We start from the raw sequence: 21287 nt of genomic DNA, 5'->3' as shown, positions 1-21287 counted from the left end.
ACCAGATGGAGGAGAAGGCTGCGAGGAAGAGGAAGATGCCTCAGGACCCCCAGGCAGGTGAGGAGGAAGTCAGTGCCCCTTTCCCCCTCTCTCCTGCTCCATCTCCCAGCCCAGCACAGCCCCCGGCTGCAGGACAGCCCCGCTGCCGGTGCCCTCCTGCCGGGGATGCACTGGGGGGATCTCCTCGCCCTTCCCTCTGGCACGGAGGCAAATCCCATCCTCTCCTTGACCTTCCTACCCCAGACAAGAAGCTGAGGATGGAGAGCTGGGAGGACAAATCCCCATGGCAAAACCTCGTGGAAGAGGCCGATTTGAGCGACTCCACAGTGCAGGAATCCAACAGGGAGGAAAACCCCCGGAGATCCCACACAAGGAGGGGCTGCAAACCCAGCCCAGGGTGCTCTGGGGAGGAAAGGCCCACTCTGGGTCAGGAAGGTGGGCAGAGCTTCAGCCAGAGCTCGGAGCTGGTGGTCCCTGAGAAGCTTCACGATGGGGAGAAGCCCGACAAGTGCTTGGAGTGTGGGAAGAGCTTCAGGAAGAGCAACAACCTGATCCGCCACCAGATGATCCACACCAGGGAATGGGCCTATGAGTGTGGGGAGTGTGGGAAGGGCTTCGGCTGGAGCTCAGAACTCATCAGGCACCAACGCATCCACACTGGGGAGAGGCCCTACGAGTGTCCCGAGTGTCAGAAGAGGTTTCACAGCAGCTCTGATCTCCTTGTGCATCAGCGGATTCACACGGATGAGAGGCCCTTCCGCTGTCCTGACTGCGGGAAGGGCTTCAAGCACAACTTCACTCTTGTCAGGCACCGGCGCATCCACACTGGGGAGAGGCCCTACGAGTGTCCCCAGTGTGGGAAGAGCTTCACCCAGAGCTCTGACTTGACCAGACACCAACGGGGGCACCGGTAAGGGAAACCCTGGGATTGCCCGGAGTGTGGGAAGAGCTTCGTGCTCTGCTCCAGCTCCATTTCCCACTGGAGGACCCACATTGGGCACAGCCCTGGTGACCCACATTCCCTGTGATCCATGTTGGGAACACACCTGGCTGCTTCTCCTTTTCGTTTGGCCCTAATTTTCCTCTGATTCATCTTTTTTCTTTAAACACAGCCAAAACAGGGTTAAATTAAAGCAATTGATCAAAAATATCTGAAATGCCACCATTTCACAGGCGTTTGAGGGGGAATTTAGGATCTGTGTGGATTTCCCCTGTTGCTAAGAGGCAGGAATTTGATCTCACCCTTCTTGTGTTGCCAATAACTCCTCCCTTGACCCAAACCCCAACTCCACCCCTGGGATACCCTATACAAACCTCAATGGCCCTGCCTTTGCCCTGTCTTTCAGGGGTAAGAAATGGATTTTGGAGCTTTGTGAATCCAGGATCTGTCTCATTTATTCCTGCCGCTGGCAGCTGCACCCTCCCTGAACACCATGAACTCAACTTCTGGAGGATTTGTGGGTTCTGGGGTGATTTTAGGCAGTGTTCTCCATCTCTTTGCATTTCAAAAGCCAAGAGGGATGGATCTGTCACCACAAAACCACTCAATCCCACTGAAAACAATGGAATTTTAACCTATGAAGGCACAATCCCACCTCAAATTTCCTGTTCCATAAAGCCAGGGAACCTCAGGAAAACGGGAAACTGGACAAGACAAACGCACATCCAATCAATATGATTAATGCAACATTCTCCGTTTATTCAAAATCAGTCGGTAGTTTATATAAGCTTCTACATAGTTTACAGAAACAAAGACTCTCTAATTGGTAGGCTAACATTGTTTACCTTTTCCTTAAAACGGCCTACACTTTACACCATAAAACCTATACTAGTTCACACCCGGTGGTCCCCACAATACCTTAAGACTATTTTCTATCTGCGCCACAAGCCCTGAATTTCTAACTGCGTCAGAGGCTTTGAAGGCCACACCAGGCCTCAATCTGAGGCCTAGCCTGGAGTAGCTCAACTTTCACAGTTCATGTCCTCTTTCTCTGAAAAATGCTGCAACAATTCCCTCTTTTTCTTTTGAGCTACTCAGGCTGGAGTGAAGGCTCAATGAACTAATTTTTGCACACACTGTAAAAAACACGGTATAACAATTTAAATAACTATAAAGATAAAAAAAGTGCAATACCCTTTGACCCAGCTAACATGAAAGAAACAATCTTAATTTTAAACATAAACTATAACTTCTAATAAACTAACTTCTGATAAATCTAACATCACACTTATGATATTTCAACTTATTTTTCTGTACTCTACAAAATTAATTTTCATCAGAACTGGATTCATCAGGGATGTTCCAGGCAAACTGTTGTTGTTCACGTTGTTATCACTGCGGGTTGATATCTTTTTCATCTATTTTTAAAATTCTGCTTCTGCCTTTTCGTATCAATGCAGCAAGAGCATCTGTCCTGCCCAGACGTCTTGGTTGGACGGGTAAAAACACTCACTCAAGTAGAATTTCTGTTGATCCACGTTGGGACCTCCCTCTTCTTCTTTTGCCATTGAAAGACAATGGCAAGATGAACAGAAAAATCACAAGCATTACTAAAACTTATTAAAACTTAGCAAAAAAAATTCTATAACATCATTAAAAACACACTTATAAAAAAAAACTCAAAGCCCACGATCTTCTGTGGGTGAAACACAAGTCTTTGCACAATCCACTTTTGCTGTGCATCCTCTGATCCACTTGTGGAGAGATCAGTGCCCTCTTGCAATTGAGAAGTTCTACATTCTTCACTGAAATCCATCTAGATTCTGCACCTGTTAAAACACAAGCAAACCCAACACCCCCACAGGGACTGGAGGGTCCTCTCTCAATTCTGTTCCCTAAAACTTGCATGAAGAAATGGAAATATCAACATCTTTGTTATAAACATGAAAAACATTAAGAACAAAACAATGCATATAGTAAAGAAACTAACAACAAATAAGAATCAATCAAATAACACACAATCAATATTACATATAAAATCACAGTTACCAAGTGCTACACTATCAAATTGTCATCCCAGAGTCTGCAGCAGCTGAAAAACCTTAAAACAACAGAGATTTGGATAAAACATGTCTGGATCATGTTTTTCCAAACTCCCTTTGAGGCTCAGCTGTCCTGTATGGTCAAATTGTCAAGCCAAAAGGACTAGAATACTTTTTTGATGCAGAAAACACCTGGATCAATCACACCATCCACGTAGAGCCAGAGCCTGGCCAGAGCTCAAACTCTAATTGGAGGATATGTTTAAAGCAAAATTCTTAAAAATAACAGTTATAAGTGAAAAACCTTATTATTAACAATTTATCAAAACATCAAATGATTGAACCTGTCTAAAATTTCTTCTTAAAACAAAAATTCTCTAAATACAACAAGCCTTTTCTTCAAAAATCTGAAAATTTGAAGTCTGAAATCTTGAACCAGAACTTGACTATAAATTTTTAAAAGAAGATGAACTGCAGTTGCATAGAAAATTGAATAAAGAAAACACATGAGTAGTTAAAAAATCAAACACACAGGATCCTGAAAAACACATCTTACAATCAATCACTTAAAAAACCCATAAAACATATGAAAACTGACTGTAAATATTAAAACAACACCTCAATATCTTAACATCTTAATAATAATTCTTATCACAAAAATCAGACAACTTACATTATATGTTCAGCTTATCAACAAGAAATGTTTAAAATAGTTTAAAACAATCTTGTCAAAGCATTCATATAACATTAGTAACAATCACTACTTATCATTACCTATAAAAACTTGACAATTATCATTTATCTTATTATCTATAAAAACTCAAAAACAGAAATTGTGAACTCAATGCCAACATTCCATCTGACTGACTTTTCTCAAATCTTTGTTTTCAAAGACATTTTTAGCAATTAAATCATTATTAACATTTCTATCCTTTTTTTTTTTACAGTAATTTTCATCCACATTGTATTTGAAATAACTTTAATTTGCATAATGTCCATCCCTCTTGGTTTCTTGGAAAACACTCAGTATTGCTATATTTTTTCATTACGTCTCTTGTCTCCTTGTGTTGTTGCTTGATAAAGCAGCTGCAATGATGTGTCCTTGTTGTTGAATTGCGTCCTGGATGGTTGCGGTGAATGCCGCAGCTTGGTTGCTCTGTTCTGCGCGTGTGGCTCTGACAAGCATCTCATCGACTGGACAGCCCTGAGGGAGGGTGGCTAGGATGGCTCTGGTGGGTGGGTTAGCATTTTCAAAAGCAAGGGATCGGAATAAATGTTCCTGAACGTCTGGTGGCACGTCAGGTGCGTCCTTCAAAGCAGCTGACAGCCTATCAATAAATTGTCCAAATGGTTCAGTGGCTCCTTGCTTTATGGTGGCATAGGATGCTGACTTTTTCTTGTCCGGTACCAAAAGCAAAGCTTGATGAGCCAATTGCTGTGACAATTGATGTATTTCAATAGGAAAGGTAAGTTGCACCTGATTGGTTGCATATGGTCCCTGCCCAGTCAGCATATCTGGCTGGACTCCAAAAAAGGGGTCTCCCGCATCTGTGTGTTTGTTGGCCTCCTCAATTGCCAACCGCTTCCATTCCCTTTCAAACATGAGGAATTGAGAAGGTGTCAGAAGCAGGGATGCAATGTTAGACGAATCACTAGGACAAAGCACATCTGCTGTGAATATATACTGAATGATGTTCCTGGCTGCTTCTGATCTGATCCCATAAGTGGTGACTGTCTGCTTAGCTGATTGTAGGATTTTCCAGTCATGGGGCTCCCAGATGGCATTCCCATTAGACACTATTACAGGACAAGCCAGGGAGCTGGCAGCTTTCCAGTCACCGTCTAAAAGAGCATCTTTCACAACTGATGCCCATCGGGACTGCAAGGGATTTTTTAAAACTGCTGGCGATGCCAATTGCTGGCCAGTGGAAGGTTCCACTGGTGGAGCCTGACGATTTGAGAGGGTAGCAAGGCGGGCTATTTCTTTCTGTAACATATTTGGTCTTTGTATCTTGTTCTGTGATCGCGTGTCCCTGCTGCAATTGACAACAGAAAGGTCTGGTTCTGAGTCATCAGAATCTGAGCTCGGTGGGAGGGGGCAGCGCAGCGCTACCGTGGTGGGATGGGAACTGGCATTTTCGGGGCTCTGCTGTGGTGTTGTCTGGGTGGCTACTTCTGCCATCCCGCTAGCATTGGGGTGTCCAGCCCCTCCAAACCGCGCCAGGCTGCTGGCCGCCGCCGCCGGCGGGTACCGGCGAGCCGCTCCTCTGCGTTTGCACGCACCCACAGCAGCCGCCGCCGCTGCCGCTGCGGGGGGCGAGGGGCCGACGCCGCCCCGCTCCCGTCTCCGCCCTGGTCTCTGCCTTGATCTCCGCCCCTGAGTTCCTCCTCCTGACTCAGCCCTGTTTCGTCACCAACTCCGCCTGCCTCCTCAGGTGTCTCCCCGCCTCCCGAGGGACCTGGGAGGGTCACTTCCTGGTCTGCCGCATTTCGCGAAACCGCCGAGCTGTTAACATCCGCCGCTTGCGAGCACACTTCTGCTCCGGGCGCGGCCGCATCCCCGCTCCGTCTTGCGCCGGCCGGCCCCGCGCCGCCTGGCTCTGCATTTCCCTCCAAATGAGCGACAACATCCCTGACAGAGGGGCTGACTGGAGCTTTCTGCCCCCGCACTGGCCGCATATTACAAACATTAAAAAATTTTTCAACCCGAGATGGCTTTCGAACTTCTATCTGTTCTGATGTGGACTGCTCAAGTGCTTGAATTGCAGCTTCTGCTGCTTTTTTCTCCACGGCCATGCTCTGTAAGGTATGTAAAACTTTCTTCCAAACACCTCCAAGCTCTAATAGTGTTTTCTTGTCCTTTTTGCCCTCTATGACTGCATCCCAAAGCAGCTGCCCCAGCTCTTGCCATTCGGTTTCACTAAAAATCAGCAAAGGTTTTTGCAGCTTGCCTTTGCTTCTTGCCCAAAGGACCAACTGTTCTAAATCGGCTTCTTTAACTTTTTCAGCTCTCTTTGAGAGAATATGAAAGAGCAGCCGCACTGAAGCCTGTAAATCTCCATCCATGGTGAACCTTTCACCCTCTCTCTGTCTCCGCGGCTTACCTCAACCTCCGCGGGCTGCTCCGCTCTCGCTTTTCTTCGGCAAGGCAGCAGCTCCCGCTCCAGCTTCCCGGCCTCGGCCACGTCCACACCTGCCGTTCGGGTCTCTTGTGAACGCCGAGGTCTTCCCACTGCTCCACGGACTCTCGCAAGCAAACAACAATGCGAAGAGTCTTTTTCCTCCCATTGGGAACGGCCCAATTCGGAGTTTGGAGAGTTCTGCTCCGTTCCACCTGATCCCCGTTCACAAAAAGTGAATTTGGGATCCCGGTCCCATCACCATGAGGCGATTTGGACCTGAATTTTTGTCGCGTGACTCAAACCCGACTGCCCGTTACTCTAAAAGTAATTTGGCAGCCTTTTCGGAGCCTCCTGAGTCCCTGTTCGGGCGCCACTTAATGCCAGGGAATCTCAGAAAAACGGAAAACTGGACAAGACAAATGCACATCCAACCAATATGATTAATGCAACGTTCTCCATTTATTCAAGATCAGGCGGTAGTTTATATAAGCTTCTATATAGTTTACAGAAACAAAGACACTCTGATTGGTAGGCTAACATTGTTTACCTTTTCCTTAAAACGGCCTGCACTGTACACCATAAAACCTATACTAGTTCACCCCCCGTGGTCCCCACAGTACTTTAAGACTATTTTCTACCTGCGCCACAACCCTGAATTTCTAACTGCGTCAGAGGCTTTGAGGGCCCCACCAGGCCTCAATCTGAGGCCTAGCCTGGAGTAGCTCAACTTTCACAATTCATGCCCTCTTTCTCTCAAAAATGCTGTAACAGCCACCCATCTCCCCATGGTCTGGCATCTGTAACAATGGTTTCGCAGCCCCAGTACCCACAATGTCCCCACCCCGGGTAGTCACAGTACCTTTTCCCTGGGTTGGACGCTGGGCACCAGTAAGATATGTACATGAGTATGATGTGTGGGCTTGAGGGCCGTATTTTCGGTTGCCCTGGAAACAGATCGGCTATGTGGAATACGAAGGATGGAGCGTTTGCGGTGGTGACCTCTTTGAACACCTTGTCACTTGAAAGATGTTGCATGACCCATCTGAACGGCTGGTGAGGGTAGTGGCCTGGGTCGGCTTGCCCCCCGGCCACAAACCCCACCAGCAGGATTGCACAGAGACACTGTGCGAGCCTGGGTCTCCCCGCCGTGGGACGCTCAGGTTCTGTCTGGTGGCTTGGTGGTCCGTTATCTCTCTCTGGAGCAGGGGTGTGTGTGTCGCGGGGACGGTCCACGAGCGTGTCCTGCGAACGAAAACTCACAGTTTTCCCTTAGTTTCATTCTGAAGGTCAGGTTCGATCGACCTGAGTGGACACCACCTGATCTTGTCCTCCTTTTTAACTGCCGCGTACCCCCGTCCCGTAAGCACCAGTCTCCAGCCCCGTTCCCACTCGCCTAGCTCGTTTTTGACCATGACCTGTGGGCCCTCCTCTAGTGTCTGGGTGGCCAAGTGTTTTCGAATGGGACTGTTTGCTTCATCTCCCCTAGGGAATTGGTTCAGTGCTAGTAATGCGGTTGCTAGCATGCGTGTCTGGTCTCCTGAGGGGATGGAATTGGCAAAGCCCTCTGCCTTTGCCAACACTTCTAATTTGGCTTTTAGGGTCTGATTTGCTCGCTCGACAATGGCCTGTCCGGTGCTGTTATATGGGATTCCCTGCGCTAAGGTGATACCCCACACCGAGGCGAATTCCCGCACTGATTTGGAGATAAAATTGGAAGCATTGTCAGTTTTAATTTGCTTGGGGATACCAAGCCATGCCATAACTGTCAGCCAGTGCTGGATCGTGGCCTTGGAGTTGGGTTTGAGGTGCTGTGTCGCTATGATCACTCCGCTGTAGGTGTCCACTGTCACTGCAAACCATGTTCGGGGTTTCAGCAGTTCGCAGAGGGTGAAGTCTGACTGCCAGATTTCTGAGGCCTTGAGGCCTCTCGGGTTGACTCCACCGGTCCATAGGGGTGACTTCTGGCAGTGAGGGCAGGTGGCTACTACGTGCCTCGCGTCTGCTGTCGAGATCTCGCATCTCTTCGCTAGTGCTTTGGCCCCTATGTGGAGTGACTCGTGCAGCTGACGAGCTTCTTGCAGTGTCTACACTCCCTTCGCTGCGGCATCTGCTTTGTCGTTGCCAGTCTGGAAGAAGCCCTTGACTGGGTTATGGCTGTTGACGTGGATGACGGACACGGTGCCCTGGCGTGAGGAGAGTGCCTCTTCAAGCATGGAGGCCGTCGTGGATGTTGACACACCTGGTCTTGACATGGCTAGGCAGAGCTTTGCCACGAATATAGAGTCTGTCACGATGTTGAGGTGTTCGTCCTGGAAAAGTCCGCATGCCAAGACCACTGCTGCTGCTTCCAGCTGTTGCACTGACAGCGTGGGGTCGCACGTTTTGACACAATGCCATGTTTCTCCTGCCTGCCACACTGCTGCTGCGGTAGAAGTCATGGAGGAGGCGTCTGTAAAGACCGTTGGTCCTGGTTGCGGTCGGTCCATGACCTTCGGTGGCACATCTATGTCGACAATGGTCAGTAGCTGGGTTCAGGGTGGTTTGGTGGCGTAGGAGATTTCTCCTCCGAAGCCGGTGAGAGCGAGGGCCAGGTGTTCCGATATTGCAGTTGACTCCGTGGTCGGTCGCTTGCGGAAGGGGAGGTGGATCCTTGCCGGCTCGGTTCCCAGGTGTCTCAGGGCGAGTCTCCTGCCTTTCGTGATGAGGTTAGCAATGCACTCAACTCCTGGGGAGAATGCGTGAGTCGGTCTTCCGAGGACTACCCACTGGATCGGCTGGGATTTTTCGGAAGGTCCTTGGGCAAGTGCTCCTACTCCTCCCTTCTGCGTGAAGTGGACGTATAAGTCCAGTGGTATGCTCGGGTTCCACCTGGCAAGCAGGCTGGTGGACATCTGATGTTCGATGAAGTCGAGGGATTTCGTTGCTTGCGGCGTCAGCTCCTTGGGGTCCCAGGGGTGTTTTCCTTTCAGGAGGTCATACAGGGGGTCTATGACCTCTGGCGGAACTAGGATGATGTTGCGGAGCCACTGCAGAGATCCTACGAGTCGCTGCATGTCGTGGAGGGTCTTGATGTCTCGGCGGACTTTTATCCTGGGTGGGGTCACGTAGGAGTTTGTGATCCCCACTCCCAGGAAGGTCACGCACGGTCCTCTCTTGATCTTCGTGTTCGCGATCTCGAAGCCGTTGGCCTGGAGGGTTTCTGTGATCGTGGACACTAGGTGATCCACTTGGCCTGCCGATGGTGCGGCGACGAGGATGTCGTCCATGTACTGAATGATGGTCGCAGCAGGGTGGGAGTGTCGGACTGGCATCAGTGCCCTGTCCACGGTGATCTGGCATATGGTCGGGCTGTCCACAAGGCCTTGAGGTAGCACCTTCCATTGGAAGCGGAGGTTAGGTCGCTCGCCGTTCGGGAACACGATGGAGAAGGCGAACCGTTCTTTGTCCTCGGCATGCAGGGGTATTGAAAAGAAACAGTCTTTGATGTCCAGCACTGCGCACGGCTGCCCTTTGGGGATGGCTGAGTTCGCGGGCAGTAGTGTCTGAACTGGACCCATGGGCTGAATTGTCTTGTTTACTTTTCTCAGGTCGTGGATGAGGCGGTAGCCTTCTCCTGATCTCTTGGGGATTACAAATACAGGGGTGTTCCACGGGCTGGTGGAGGGTTCGATGTGGCCCTTTTGTAGCTCGCGGTCGACTAGTTCTAGCAAGGCTGTCATTCGAGGCTTTGACAGGGGCCACTGCTCAACCCATACGGGGTCTGGTGATTTCCAAGTCAGTTTGATTGGCAGCAGTGGGTGCACAGCAGTGGCCCTCATCATAAATTTGTAATCCTGACTTCTAGCATGGCGAGAACGTCTCTTCCTATCAGGGGTGGGGAGTTTTGCAAGATATAGGGGTGGATTGCTACTGTTTGTTCTGGTCCTTTCTTTGTATGCAGCGTTATAGCTACCAACTGGGTGCTTTTCCAAGCTCGGGACAGCCCTCCCACCCCGTTCACTGGGGGGACTTCCTTGTACGGCCAGTGTCGGGGCCACAGGGCTTGGGGTAGGATTGTGCAGTCTGCTCCTGTGTCTGCCCAAAACTGAAGTCCTATTACATGGGGGTCCTGACTGTCATAAAGGCGGCATGTCCCCCAGATTTTCGGGGGTTCCCTCCCTATTTTTAGGGCCAGGGCCACCCAGGGGTTGTCCTGTTCTGGGGCGCCCCCTGCTGACCCTGTGGCACAGGCACTGCTTGCGGTGGCGGTGGGTACGAAGGCGCCGCAGGCTGTGCCGTGATACTTGCTGGCAGGGGTATGAAGTTGGCTGCTTCCTGTGGGAGAATGGGGTACGAGGGCTCCCCGCCCCATTGGGGGTTGGCATGGATGGGCCGCCTCATATTCGCAGCGGGAGGAGGCTGGGTGCGGCCTGCTGGCCCCCTCCCCTTTCCGTTTCCCTGGGCCCGGGACCTGCATTCCCTAGCGAGATGTCCCTTCCTCCCGCAGCCCCAGCAGGATCCCCGCGGGCGTGTTTGGGGCGGAGGCGCTGCGGCGGGCCGCCGTGCCGGCTGGGGGCAGCTCACCGCGATGTGACCCGCCTCCCCGCACTTGAAACACACCATGGCATTGGTCAGGGTGTGGACGGCCGCCTGAATGGGCGTCAGGTGTTCCTCCCTCACTACATGTCTGATCATGTCCGCCAGGCTAGCCCCGGCTGGCAGGGAGCGTAAGATATCTTTAGTAACTGAGTTGCACTGTTGGCGCAGGCAGTCGGCCACTACGGGGCCCCTTGCCTCTGCCGGCAGGGTAGAGGAGTCTATCGCTGCCTGCAGGCGATCTACGAACTGTGTGAAGCTTTCGCTCTCTGCCTGCCTCACGGTGGACCACGGTGCCGGCTTGGCCACGACTCGGGAGGCGGCGCGAATCGCCTCTCTGGCAGCCTGAGTGGTCGCTCTGACCTCCTCAGCCTGCATCTGTGCAGCTTGTTGCTGTGGCGTGATCATATCATCATGCTTTCCTATCAGTCTGGATAAGCTCCATCTGTGTAGGGGCTGCCGCGCGCCGGACGCCTGGGCTAGCTGCTTTCTACAATTATCCTCCCACTCCTGCCTAAAGACGATCATTCCCGCCCCGTCTAATATCATACGCCCTATCCGTTCGATATCAAAGGGAAGCAAGTCATCGTTGCTAAAAAGACCATCGATTAACGTAGTAACTATAGCCGAGTTGATCCCTTTTTCCGCAATGGCTTTGACAATTGCCTGTATATCCTTTGGGTTTATCGGGGTATATACCCTTTGTTGGTTCCCTTCCGGACCGGTAAGCCGTACTGGGAAAGCTTGTATGGCTGCCGCTGGGGACCATTCAGCACAAGCTATCTTTATTTTCCCCCAGTCAGTAAACTGGGCTGATTCGTATTGTATTTGTTTTTCGGCGCGGCTTAGAGCTTTACCCGGCTTTGTTTCAAGCCGTGCCGGTTCCGTTTCATCTGAATCGGAGCCATCGCTAGCCTCCGTCAGCTCCTCTGAGCTGGTAGAGCTGTTGCTGGTCTCTGAGCCGGAAGACGAGTGCCAGCGTACTTCCGGGGCTCCATGCCGTTTTGTTCGGCCCCGAGCTTGCTCCTCCCCGTGGGGGTGGCGCCGCTCCCGCCCCCCCGGCTCGCCGCGCCTCCCGCGGGGGGTGGTTTCTCCCTTATATGGTGGCAGCTTCGGATGGAGCCGCTGGTTGGTTTCGCGCTCTGTGCCGCTCTCCGCCCCCTTCTCCCGCGCGCGCGCATTCCCGAGGTCGCGCTCCCCCCGGGTGTTCGCGCCGGGACCGCCCGAGCCCCGCCCCTCCCCGTCGCTCCCGGCGCCATGTTCAAACGAGTAGGGGGGCGGCGTGGCGGCCCCGTCTTCCCAAGCCGCGGTTTCGGCGGCTCGGGCTTCTTTTAGCAGCCCTTGCCAGAAGCGCTCCGCGTGCTTTTGCGTCTCCGGCATCGGATCGCGGGCGGGCAGTGGCGGCGGCTCGGAGGAATTTGCGGTCTCTCGGGGGGTTTGAGCTGTGGGGGGTTTCTGGGGATTTTCGGCGGCGGGGGTGTCGCGGAGGGTTCCTGCGGGGGGGGGTGGGCTCTGATCTGGGGGAGCGAGTGTCGCGCTGAGCCCCCCCGGGTCCCCGCCGCCGGGCGGATCGCTCTCAGGGGCAGTCTGCGTCCCCGCCCCCACACCGAGTTTGGGAGTAACTAATAAACACGTACGCGCCGCACTCCACATCTCCTGCTTTTCTATTGCTCTGCGCGGGGCTTTCTCTACTTTGCTCCATGCTTTAAGGCTTTTGCCACTGCCTGAGGATTTCGTGTCCTTGGCCAGCGTGGCTGTGCATTTTTCCCATATTCCCGGATGCATAGCATCCACTGGGCATTCAGTCGCCCCAAGCTCAAGCAGCCTTGCTATGGCAAGATAAAAGTCTTTGAGCTTACACTCGATACTCCATTGCTTATAAATCGCACTTACGACCCTGGCGATGCTGTCCATGACGCTCGTGGGTCCTGGGACATCTCCCTGCGCCAAGATACGGTCTGACCGCTCCGGCCGCTGCTCCTGTCCAGGTGAACTCCTGCTACCCGAGCGAATTTTTCTTCTCCCGGGTTTCGGCACCAGATATGTTGCCTTTATGAGAGACAACGGCGACCTGGTTACAAGAAGACAGCACGGCAGCCCGGCCTCACCCGGGCTACTCGGACTAACGACACACGCTGACACCAATGTGGTGGACGGTTGAAAGCCTTTATTATCTTATCTCATGGGTTTAAATAGTTTTGGGGGACTTTGCTTCGTCAGAGGGGGGTTGTAGGGTCTCTAGGGTTAGTCAGGAGTGGAAAACTACTGGGTTAGGTGTGGTTACATGCTCTGGGGTTAATAGATAACGTGAAGCAGGGAGAAGGGGGAAGGGTCTTTCTTTCCGTCACATCCCGAGATCTTCCGTTCGCCTGTCCCTATCTACTACAGACTGGGATCAAATATGGACTGGGATCAAAGAGGGACTGGGATAAACGAGAGATTGGGATCAAATATGGACTGGGATCAACTAGAGATTGGGATCCTACAGATTGAGATCCTAGAGACTGGGATAAACTGGACGTGGATCAAATAGGGACTGGGATCAACTAGAGACAGGGATCAAATATGGAACTGGGATCAAATAGTGTTGCGTTGCGGTCCCCTTTCACCGCGACACCACCGAGCACGGGCGTGCTGGGCGGCGGGGGGAGAGAACGGGCGGCCGGTCCCCCTGTAAATGCTCTGCAGTCCCAGTTATCGGCACGGGGACAGATGGAGGCGGCACGGGACTTGGGGTGAACAGGTTCGGCTTATTTCGCGTGCCCCAAGACACCTTGGGGGGCGAGCAGATGTTTTATACAAGAACTTATGGGGAGGGGTATAGGAACAGCAACCAATAGGGGAATAACAGGGGAGGAGTTTGGGGTAGGACTAACATACTAAACAGTCTGTGAAAGGGGGGCAGGGAAAGAAGCGGGGGGAGGGGAGATTCACATCTTGGAGAGAAGGGGGTTAGGAGTGAGATGGGGGGGGTGTGTACAGACACTGAAAGAATAAAGAACACACTCCCGCATCTCCCTCTTTTTCTTTTTACAAAAGAAAGGAGAATCCTGATGTTTAAACAAATTAATATTGCATATAAACAATATAAACTTCATATGTAAAATACAACAAAATCATATAGTAACATTACAAATTATTAAACAGAAATAAATTGAAAAACATCAGAAAAGTACAAATTATTTATAATTACAATAAAACAAATTAATATACAAAGCGTATAAAATTGACATAAACAAATTCTGAATTCGGGGTAAAACATTCAGCAGAATTCACAGCTTGATCTGATTCGAAACTTGGGCTGTCGCAACGCTGGAGATGTATAGCAGAGTTGAAGCAGCGAGCGGCGACATGGCTTGTCTGATTTTATTCTTTATTTCCGGAGTGGGCATAATACCGTGGGTATAAACTAAATAGGATGATCTTTCTTTCTATAAAATATAACCCAACAAGTAGATTATTAAATAAAAGGGAACATTGGGTAGGGTGCATTAAGGAATGGGATAGGGGAATCAGACAATCACTTGATTAGTGACTGTCATGATTGATAAGGGGAATGGGTAAGGGGTGGACCAGGGTGCCGCCATCTCAGGGGGAAGACAAAATGGCGGGTTTCCGGTCCGGGGTTTCTGCCCCACCCTCCCTCAAAGGAGACCCCCCCACCCGAGAAGGGGAGTGATCTTCTAAGAAGGGGGGTCCCCTGATGGGAGGTCCTCGACAGCGATCCGTCCCACCAGAGGAAGGGCCAGAAGAAGGATTAGGGAACATCCAACCCCGCCTCCCCCCCACAGGGACTAGCCTCGCGGCAATTTTGATTGTCGGGGCCCTTGGGGAGAGGGTGGGGCTGGCGGGAAACCAGGGGCGGAAAAGAAGGATCATGGCGGGAAAACAGGTTCCAAGTGGCGTGGCCAGCGCCATCTTGTAAGGGAGTGCCGGGTGCACTGCCCCCCCCCCACAGAGGCGCGGCCAACACCATCCCCAAGGGAAGGCAGCAGTGCTCGGCAGGGCGCCTGGGGCGGCTTGGCCACAGCCATCCCCAAGGGAAGATAGGGAAAAGTTCAGGAAAATCCGAGGGCAAGGGGGTCTGGGGAGTTTCACAGAAGCAAAAGGGGAATTTACAGGAGAGGAGCCCGATGCAGCTGGATGTCGACACAATGCGTGGGTGTTCAGGGCTTCTTTTACCAACTCTCCTATGGTTAACATGCCGCCTTTCAAACATTTGTCCCGTTTGTGTCTTTTCTACCCCCTCCGTCCAGCCCAGATTGGGGAGGAAAGGATAGAGAAGACGACTTTTTGAGGGGAAGAAAAAGCAATCAAATATGGGTCCCCATAAAAGACTAGGTGAGGGGTGCCTGGGACCTCCCTCCCCCAGAAACGAAAAACCCACTCACCCGCCGGGCGCATGCAAGAATACAGCTCCTGTCTGAGCACGAGCGAGGGTTAAAACGCAAAAAGAAAAAACTGGGAAACTCAGCCACCCGGTTGGATGAACCCCACCCCGTTTTAGCCCCCCTTACCCTCTGGGGCCCGGGTGGAGATGGCTTGATTCTTCTCCTCGACTTGGTGGAAAAGTCGCGCCGAACTGGGGACGTTCCTTCTCGGTTTGGCTCTTCCAGAGGCTTAGGTGTTCCCGGGACTTGCAGGCAAGTCCAGCCGATCTCGGCTGCACCCAAAACTCGTCCGTGAAGCCTTGGGCTCGGCCACTATCGGCCTCTGGTGGTTTCGTTCCGGTGCTGTCACCTGACGAGCCGTTCTCCTGGCTCCCTTGAGCCGCTGCCAAACCGCCCTCTTTGTCCTGGGGTAGGTCTACCCCCCCTTCAAAGCCCCTGCAGCATGTCTGCCCCAGTGCAGGACGTCTGATCTCGGCAGGGGTGGGGTAGAGCGCGCGGAGGCGAGAACAAAGAAGGGTCCTGGAGCCGAATTCTTTTCGCTCGGTGCTCGGCTCCTTTTAGCGTCCGGCAAAGCTTCTACGACCGCAGATGTTCCTCTTCCCTCCTTCTTCTTCCGTGAGGCGGGCGCCCCCACGAATTTGCCCGTTTGTTTTACAAGACAAAGGAGGGAACCATCCTCTTGCTGCCATTTGTTGCGTTGCGGTCCCCTTTCACCGCGACACCACCGAGCGCGGGTGTGCTGGGCGGCGGGGGGAGAGAACGGGCAGCCGGTCCCCCTGTAAATGCTCTGCAGTCCCAGTTATCAGTGCAGGGACAGATGGAGGCAGCACGGGACTTGGGGTGAACAGGTTCGGTTTATTTCGCGTGCCCCAAGACGCCTTGTGGGGGGCTAACAGATGTTTTATACAAGAACTTATGGGGAGGGGTATAGGAACAGCAACCAATAGGGGAATAAAAGGGGAGGAGTTTGGGGTAGGACTAACATACTAAACAGTCTGTGAAAGGGGGCAGGGAAAGAAGCGGGGGGAGGGGAGATTCACATCTTGGAGAGAAGGGGGTTAGGAGTGAGATGGGGGGGGGTGTGTACAGACATTGAAAGAATAAAGAACACACTCCCGCACCCTGGGTTTTAATTTTTGGGTCTATTTGTGGCGATTTTTGGTTTCCATTGATAAAAATCTATCCGGGGGCGGGGCCACGGCTCATTAGGGGCGGGGCTTCAGGAGTGAGCGGGGCCAGAGCACAGAGCTGGAACTGGGAGGGGCGAGGCTAAAGCACGGGGCGGAGTCTAAAGAGGGCGTGGTCAGTGTCTGGGGGTTCGTCCTTCCCGCTCCCACACCCCCAAATTCTCCCGGACCCTCCCTCACCGCCCCTCGCCCACCCATGGGACACACCCCGAAACCTCCCGAGCCCCTCCCCCCTTGCCCCCCCCGAGCTGTTTTCACCTGGGAACCCCCAAATCTTTGGGAATTCTCACCTGGGACCCCCTAAAGATCCCCTGCACCCCTCCAAAATCTCCTCAGGACCCCACAAACCTCACCTGGGACCCCCAAAACCTCACCTGGAACCCCCCAAACTCTCACCTGAGACCCCCAAACTTCTCCTAGGACCCCCAGACCTCACCTGGGCAGGTGGGAAACCCCAAATCCTTGGGAATTCTCACCTGGGACTTCCCAAACCTCACCTGGGACTACCCAAACCCTCATCAGGGACCCCCCAAAGCTCACCTAGGACCCCCAAAACCTCACCTGGAACCCCCCAAACTCTCACCTGAGACCCCCAAACTTCTCCTAGGACCCCCAGACCTCACCTGGGCAGGTGGGAAACCCCAAATCCTTGGGAATTCTCACCTGGGACTTCCCAAACCTCACCTGGGACTACCCAAACCCTCATCAGGGACCCCCCAAAGCTCACCTAGGACCCCCCAAAATCTCCTCAGGATCCCCCAAAAGTGGCCAAAGGTGGGGCGGGTCCGGGGCGATGACATCACCTCTTCCTGTTTCCCCTCTCCGGCCGCGCTGTGTTCCTGCGTGTCCCCAACTGTCCCCGGCCGTGTCCCCTCCCCGGAGTGTCCCCAGCGGCCATGGAGCCGCACGAGGTGTGACAATACCGGCGGGGGGGCGGGAGGGGACAGGAGGGACACGGGGGTGGCAGAGGGGACAGAGGGGTGGCAGGGGCCTGGAGAGGACAGAGGGTGGTAGGAGGGAACAGGGGGGGACAGTGGGAGACGAGAGGGTGACAAAAGGGACAGAGGGGACACCAGAGCCCCTCAGGGAGGGGACAAACAGGACCACAGGAGGGCACAGGGGCCACTGTAGGAGACCACAAGTGCCACCAGGCCCCTGACACCTCCCGTGTACCATCCCCAGCTGTCCCCCCACCAGCTGCTGGAGGCGATGGTGGCTGTGGTGGCCACACTGGGCGAGCTGGTGGCCACCCTGAGAGGACTAATGGCCACCGTGGCCAGGCCGCACAGGGACGTGCTGCTGGCCGTGTCCCCAGAGTTCCTGCGGGTGGCTGTGGGGACCTTGATCTTTCACCTCCAGGACACCCTGCGCCACTACCGTGTCCCCTCCCTGGGCCACCGCCCTGTCCCCTCCCTGGGCTGGACCCTGGCCAACCTCGGGGACACCCCAGGGACCACCTGGGCCTGTGTGAGAGCCCTGGCCAGCGCCAGGCCTGTGCTGGACAGGCTCATGGACAGCTGGGCCCGGCTGGCCAAGGCGGCCACCGAGCTCCGCGATGCCTGCAGGGATGCGGCCACCGGGAGGGGACAGCGGCTGGAGCTGTACCTGGGGCTGCTGGGGGACTCGGTGGCCGCGTGTGACGAAGCCACCGCGTTCCCCCAGGAGCTGCAGCGCCGGCTCAGGGACATCGAGGCTGCCCTGGAGGGGACAACGGAGGTGTCCCCTGATTTCCGTGTGGCCTTGGTGGCCACAGCGGCCGAGGCTGAGCAGCTGTGGGAGGCCAGTGCCCGCCTGGCCATGCGTCACCTGCTGGGGACACCTGGGGACATCAACACCCTCTTCTTCTGTCCCTCTCCTGGCCACAGTGGCTGTGCAGTGGCCGAGCGGTGCCAAAGAGCCATGGAGGACATCCCGAGGCTGCTGTGCACAGAGCAACATCACCACTAGGCCGTCATCAGGCCGGTGTCACCTCTGCAGAGACTCGGGGACATTCTGAGGGCACTTTGGGAGCACTTGGGGACACTTTGGAAAGGTGTGTGGTGACGCTGGTGGGGGCGGGGGGTGAATGAGCCTCCCCTCAGTGCCTTGCAGGAGACCCGGCTGTGATTTGGGGGCCGGGGGGGTCCCCAGGCAGCCCCCGCTGCTGAGCACTGACCCTGCCCTGGGGGGTGCCGGGACCCCCCAAAAACCGCACCCGCACCCCCTTCGGTGCCCCCAAACCCCCCTCGAGCACTGACCCCCCCCTCACCGGGCACTGGGACGAGTGGAGACCCCTTCTCGGTTTTCTGGGGGTTGAGATGACTCCAAGATTGTGAAAAGTCCTTTTCTCCCAGCCTGTGCGGGCAGAGAAGGAGTCGAGATGCGGAGCTTTGCTTCTCAGGGCCGTTTATTTTCCCTTTTCTCTAACAGCTTTGTCCGCTCTGCTGAGCTCTGTCTAGCAGGTCGGTCTGTGGCAGTCTCCCTGCCCTCAGGGCGCTGTTTACCTTTTACACTAAAAACTACCTGTACTGTGTTTACAATAACGTGCCAATATCTATTATTTATGTTGGACAGTGTGTCTCTACCTTCAACCAACAGAAAAGTGTCACCATCACAGCAAGACATGGAGGGCAAAAAGAAGGAGAAGAAGGTCAGGACACACCCAGATCCCTCCACCTTGTCCCATTGAACCCCGCATTTTAAAATGTTAAAATTCTACTTTTCCACCCTGTGTTAATTCACCTACCACGCTACTCAAACCCTTGTGCCTTGTAATTCCTCATACAAAGTTGGCAATTTTCTCCAGGGGCTAAAACCAAAGCCACCGGTGTTCTTGACACCATGCCAAGGTCTCCGAGGCCCCTGCCAGGGTCTCGAGCCATCCAGGGCAGCCAGAGGGATGTCCTGGATTCTGACACCCCCTAATTACTGAGCAGTGGGAGCCCCCTGGGCACTGCCCCCCCCTCACCAAGCACCGGGATAGGGACCGACCCCCCCTTGAACCCTGGGAACCCCACAAGCACCAGGACGCCCCAGGCAGCGCCACCCCCGTGCACCGGGACAGGACCGGGCCCCCCTCGTGCACCGACCCCGCCGAGCACTGGGCCCGGACCCCCTTTGTGCCCCCCATCCATGACGGAGGTTCCATCCCCTCCGCTTTGACCCCCCAGAGCTGCGGTACCCCCAGGAACAGTGCAGGGACTGTGGGGGACCCCAAGGGTTGGGGGGGCACGGGGGGTTCACCAGCACTAGGGGAGTCCCTTAGGGTTTGGTCCTTTCCCACCCGTTGTCTCCCAGGACCCCCTGTTATCATCAGCGCCCCCCCCAATTTACTGGGACCCCCTCCATTCACTGCTTCCCCCCTTCTCTGACCCCATGAAGCGCTGGGACCCCCCCGAGCTATGAGCCCCCCGCAGTGCGCCAGGACCCCCCACTCACCTCCCATCCCCCATCCATGGGAACCCACCCAAATCACAGCAGCACGAGGTGAAGAAGCCAACACCTTCCCCACACCCAGCATGGATCACCAGGACCACGGATCAGCAGGGCTCTGCCCAACGGGGGTCACTGGGGATCATCCAGCCCGGATCCTCCCATGGGGGATGGAGCTGGAGCAGTGCACCAAGCTCTTCCCTCACTCTCTTCCCTCACTCCAAGCTCTTCTCTCACTCTCTTCCCTCACTCCAAGCTCTTCCCTCACTTGGGGCACTCACAGGGCTTCCCTTAGTGGTATCTCCGTTGGTGCTGGGTCAGGTGAGAGCTCTGTGAGAAGCTCTTCCCACACTCCCCACACTCGTAGGGCCTCTCCCCAGTGTGGATGCGCTGGTGTGTTCTCAGGTCTGAGCTCCGCCCAAAGCTCTTCCCACATTCCAAACACTCATAGGGCCGTTCCCCAGTGTGGATCACCTGGTGCTTGATCAGGCAAGAACTTTCTTTGAAACCCTTCCCACACTCCCCACACTTGTAGGGCCTCTCCCCAGTGTGGATGCGCCGGTGCCTGGTGAGGTGGGAGTTGCGGTTGAAGCCCTTCCCGCAGTCGGGGCAGCGGAAGGGCCTCTCCTCCGTGTGACTCCGTTCATGTTTGAGGACATCAGAGCTGGTCCGAAACCTCTTCTCACACTGGGGACACTCGTAGGGCCTCTCCCCTGTGTGGATGCGCTGGTGTGTTCTCAGGTGTGAGCTCCACCCAAAGCTCTTCCCACATTCCAAGCACTCGTAGGGCCGTTCCCCAGTGTGGATCACCTGGTGCTCAATCAGGCCAGACTTGTCTCTGAAGCCCTTCCCACACTTCCCACACTCGTAGGGCCTCTCCCCAGTGTGGATGCGCCGGTGCACGGTGAGGTCGGATTTTCGCTTGAAGCCCTTCCCGCAGTCGGGGCAGCGGAAGGGCCTCTCCTCTGTGTGAATCCGCTCATGTACGAGGAGATCGGAGCTGGTCCGAAACCTCTTCCCACACTCCCCACACTCGTAGGGCCTCTCCCCGGTGTGGATCCTCTGGTGCACGATCAGGTGGGAGCTCCGACTGAAACCCTTCCCACATTCCAAGCACTTGTGGGGCTTCTCCCTGCCATGAGACTTCTCCACCAGCTCCGAGCTCTGGCTGGATCTCCGCCCGCCTTCCTGGCTCAGGGGGGCTCTTTCCTCCCCGCAGCTCCCTGGGCTGGGTTTGCAGCTCCTCCTCCTGCAGCATCTCCGGGGCTTTTCCTCCTCCTCCATCCAGCCACGCCCAGGGAATGAAAAATCCTGGTTTGGGGAAAAAAACAAGAGGAGAGCACCTTGGACTGGAGGTTCCTCCTTGCCCAAGTTCATCTCAGGAAGTCATTGAGAATCTTGTGTCTGTAAGAACCTCCAAAACATCAAGATTTAGCCCAAAAATCTCGCAAACTTCAAGACACAGATCAAAGACTCCCCAAACATCACAACTCAGCAAAAACCTCTTCCAAAACATATTCAGCTGCCACATAAAACCAAAGCACCAACATTTAGCCCAAGAAAGCTCAGAAACACCAAGATGCACCCTGTGAAAATCCTGGATCCCCCTCCACAGTCAC

The 21287-nt window shown here is 54.2% G+C and overlaps 1 protein-coding gene and 1 long non-coding RNA gene across 2 annotated transcripts in view; both read right to left on the bottom strand.

Annotated features, from left to right (window-relative positions):
* Window positions 1-21287, bottom strand: part of LOC140681477 (uncharacterized) — a 472703-nt gene that overhangs the window by 351298 nt on the left and 100118 nt on the right. The window contains 1 exon segment of the mRNA XM_072921312.1: window positions 19971-20728. Coding sequence (XP_072777413.1) covers window positions 19971-20728 — 758 coding nt within the window.
* LOC140681494 (uncharacterized) lies at window positions 13759-15863 on the bottom strand. Its single transcript, XR_012052612.1, has 2 exons — window positions 15197-15863; window positions 13759-14110 (listed from the first exon to the last, which is right to left on the bottom strand). It is a non-coding gene; the product is annotated as an uncharacterized lncRNA (long non-coding RNA).

The sequence above is a fragment of the Taeniopygia guttata genome, chromosome 36 (genome assembly GCF_048771995.1).
Source record: "Taeniopygia guttata chromosome 36, bTaeGut7.mat, whole genome shotgun sequence".
Lineage (NCBI taxonomy): Eukaryota > Metazoa > Chordata > Aves > Passeriformes > Estrildidae > Taeniopygia > Taeniopygia guttata.
This window is presented reverse-complemented; position numbering and strand designations above follow the sequence as displayed.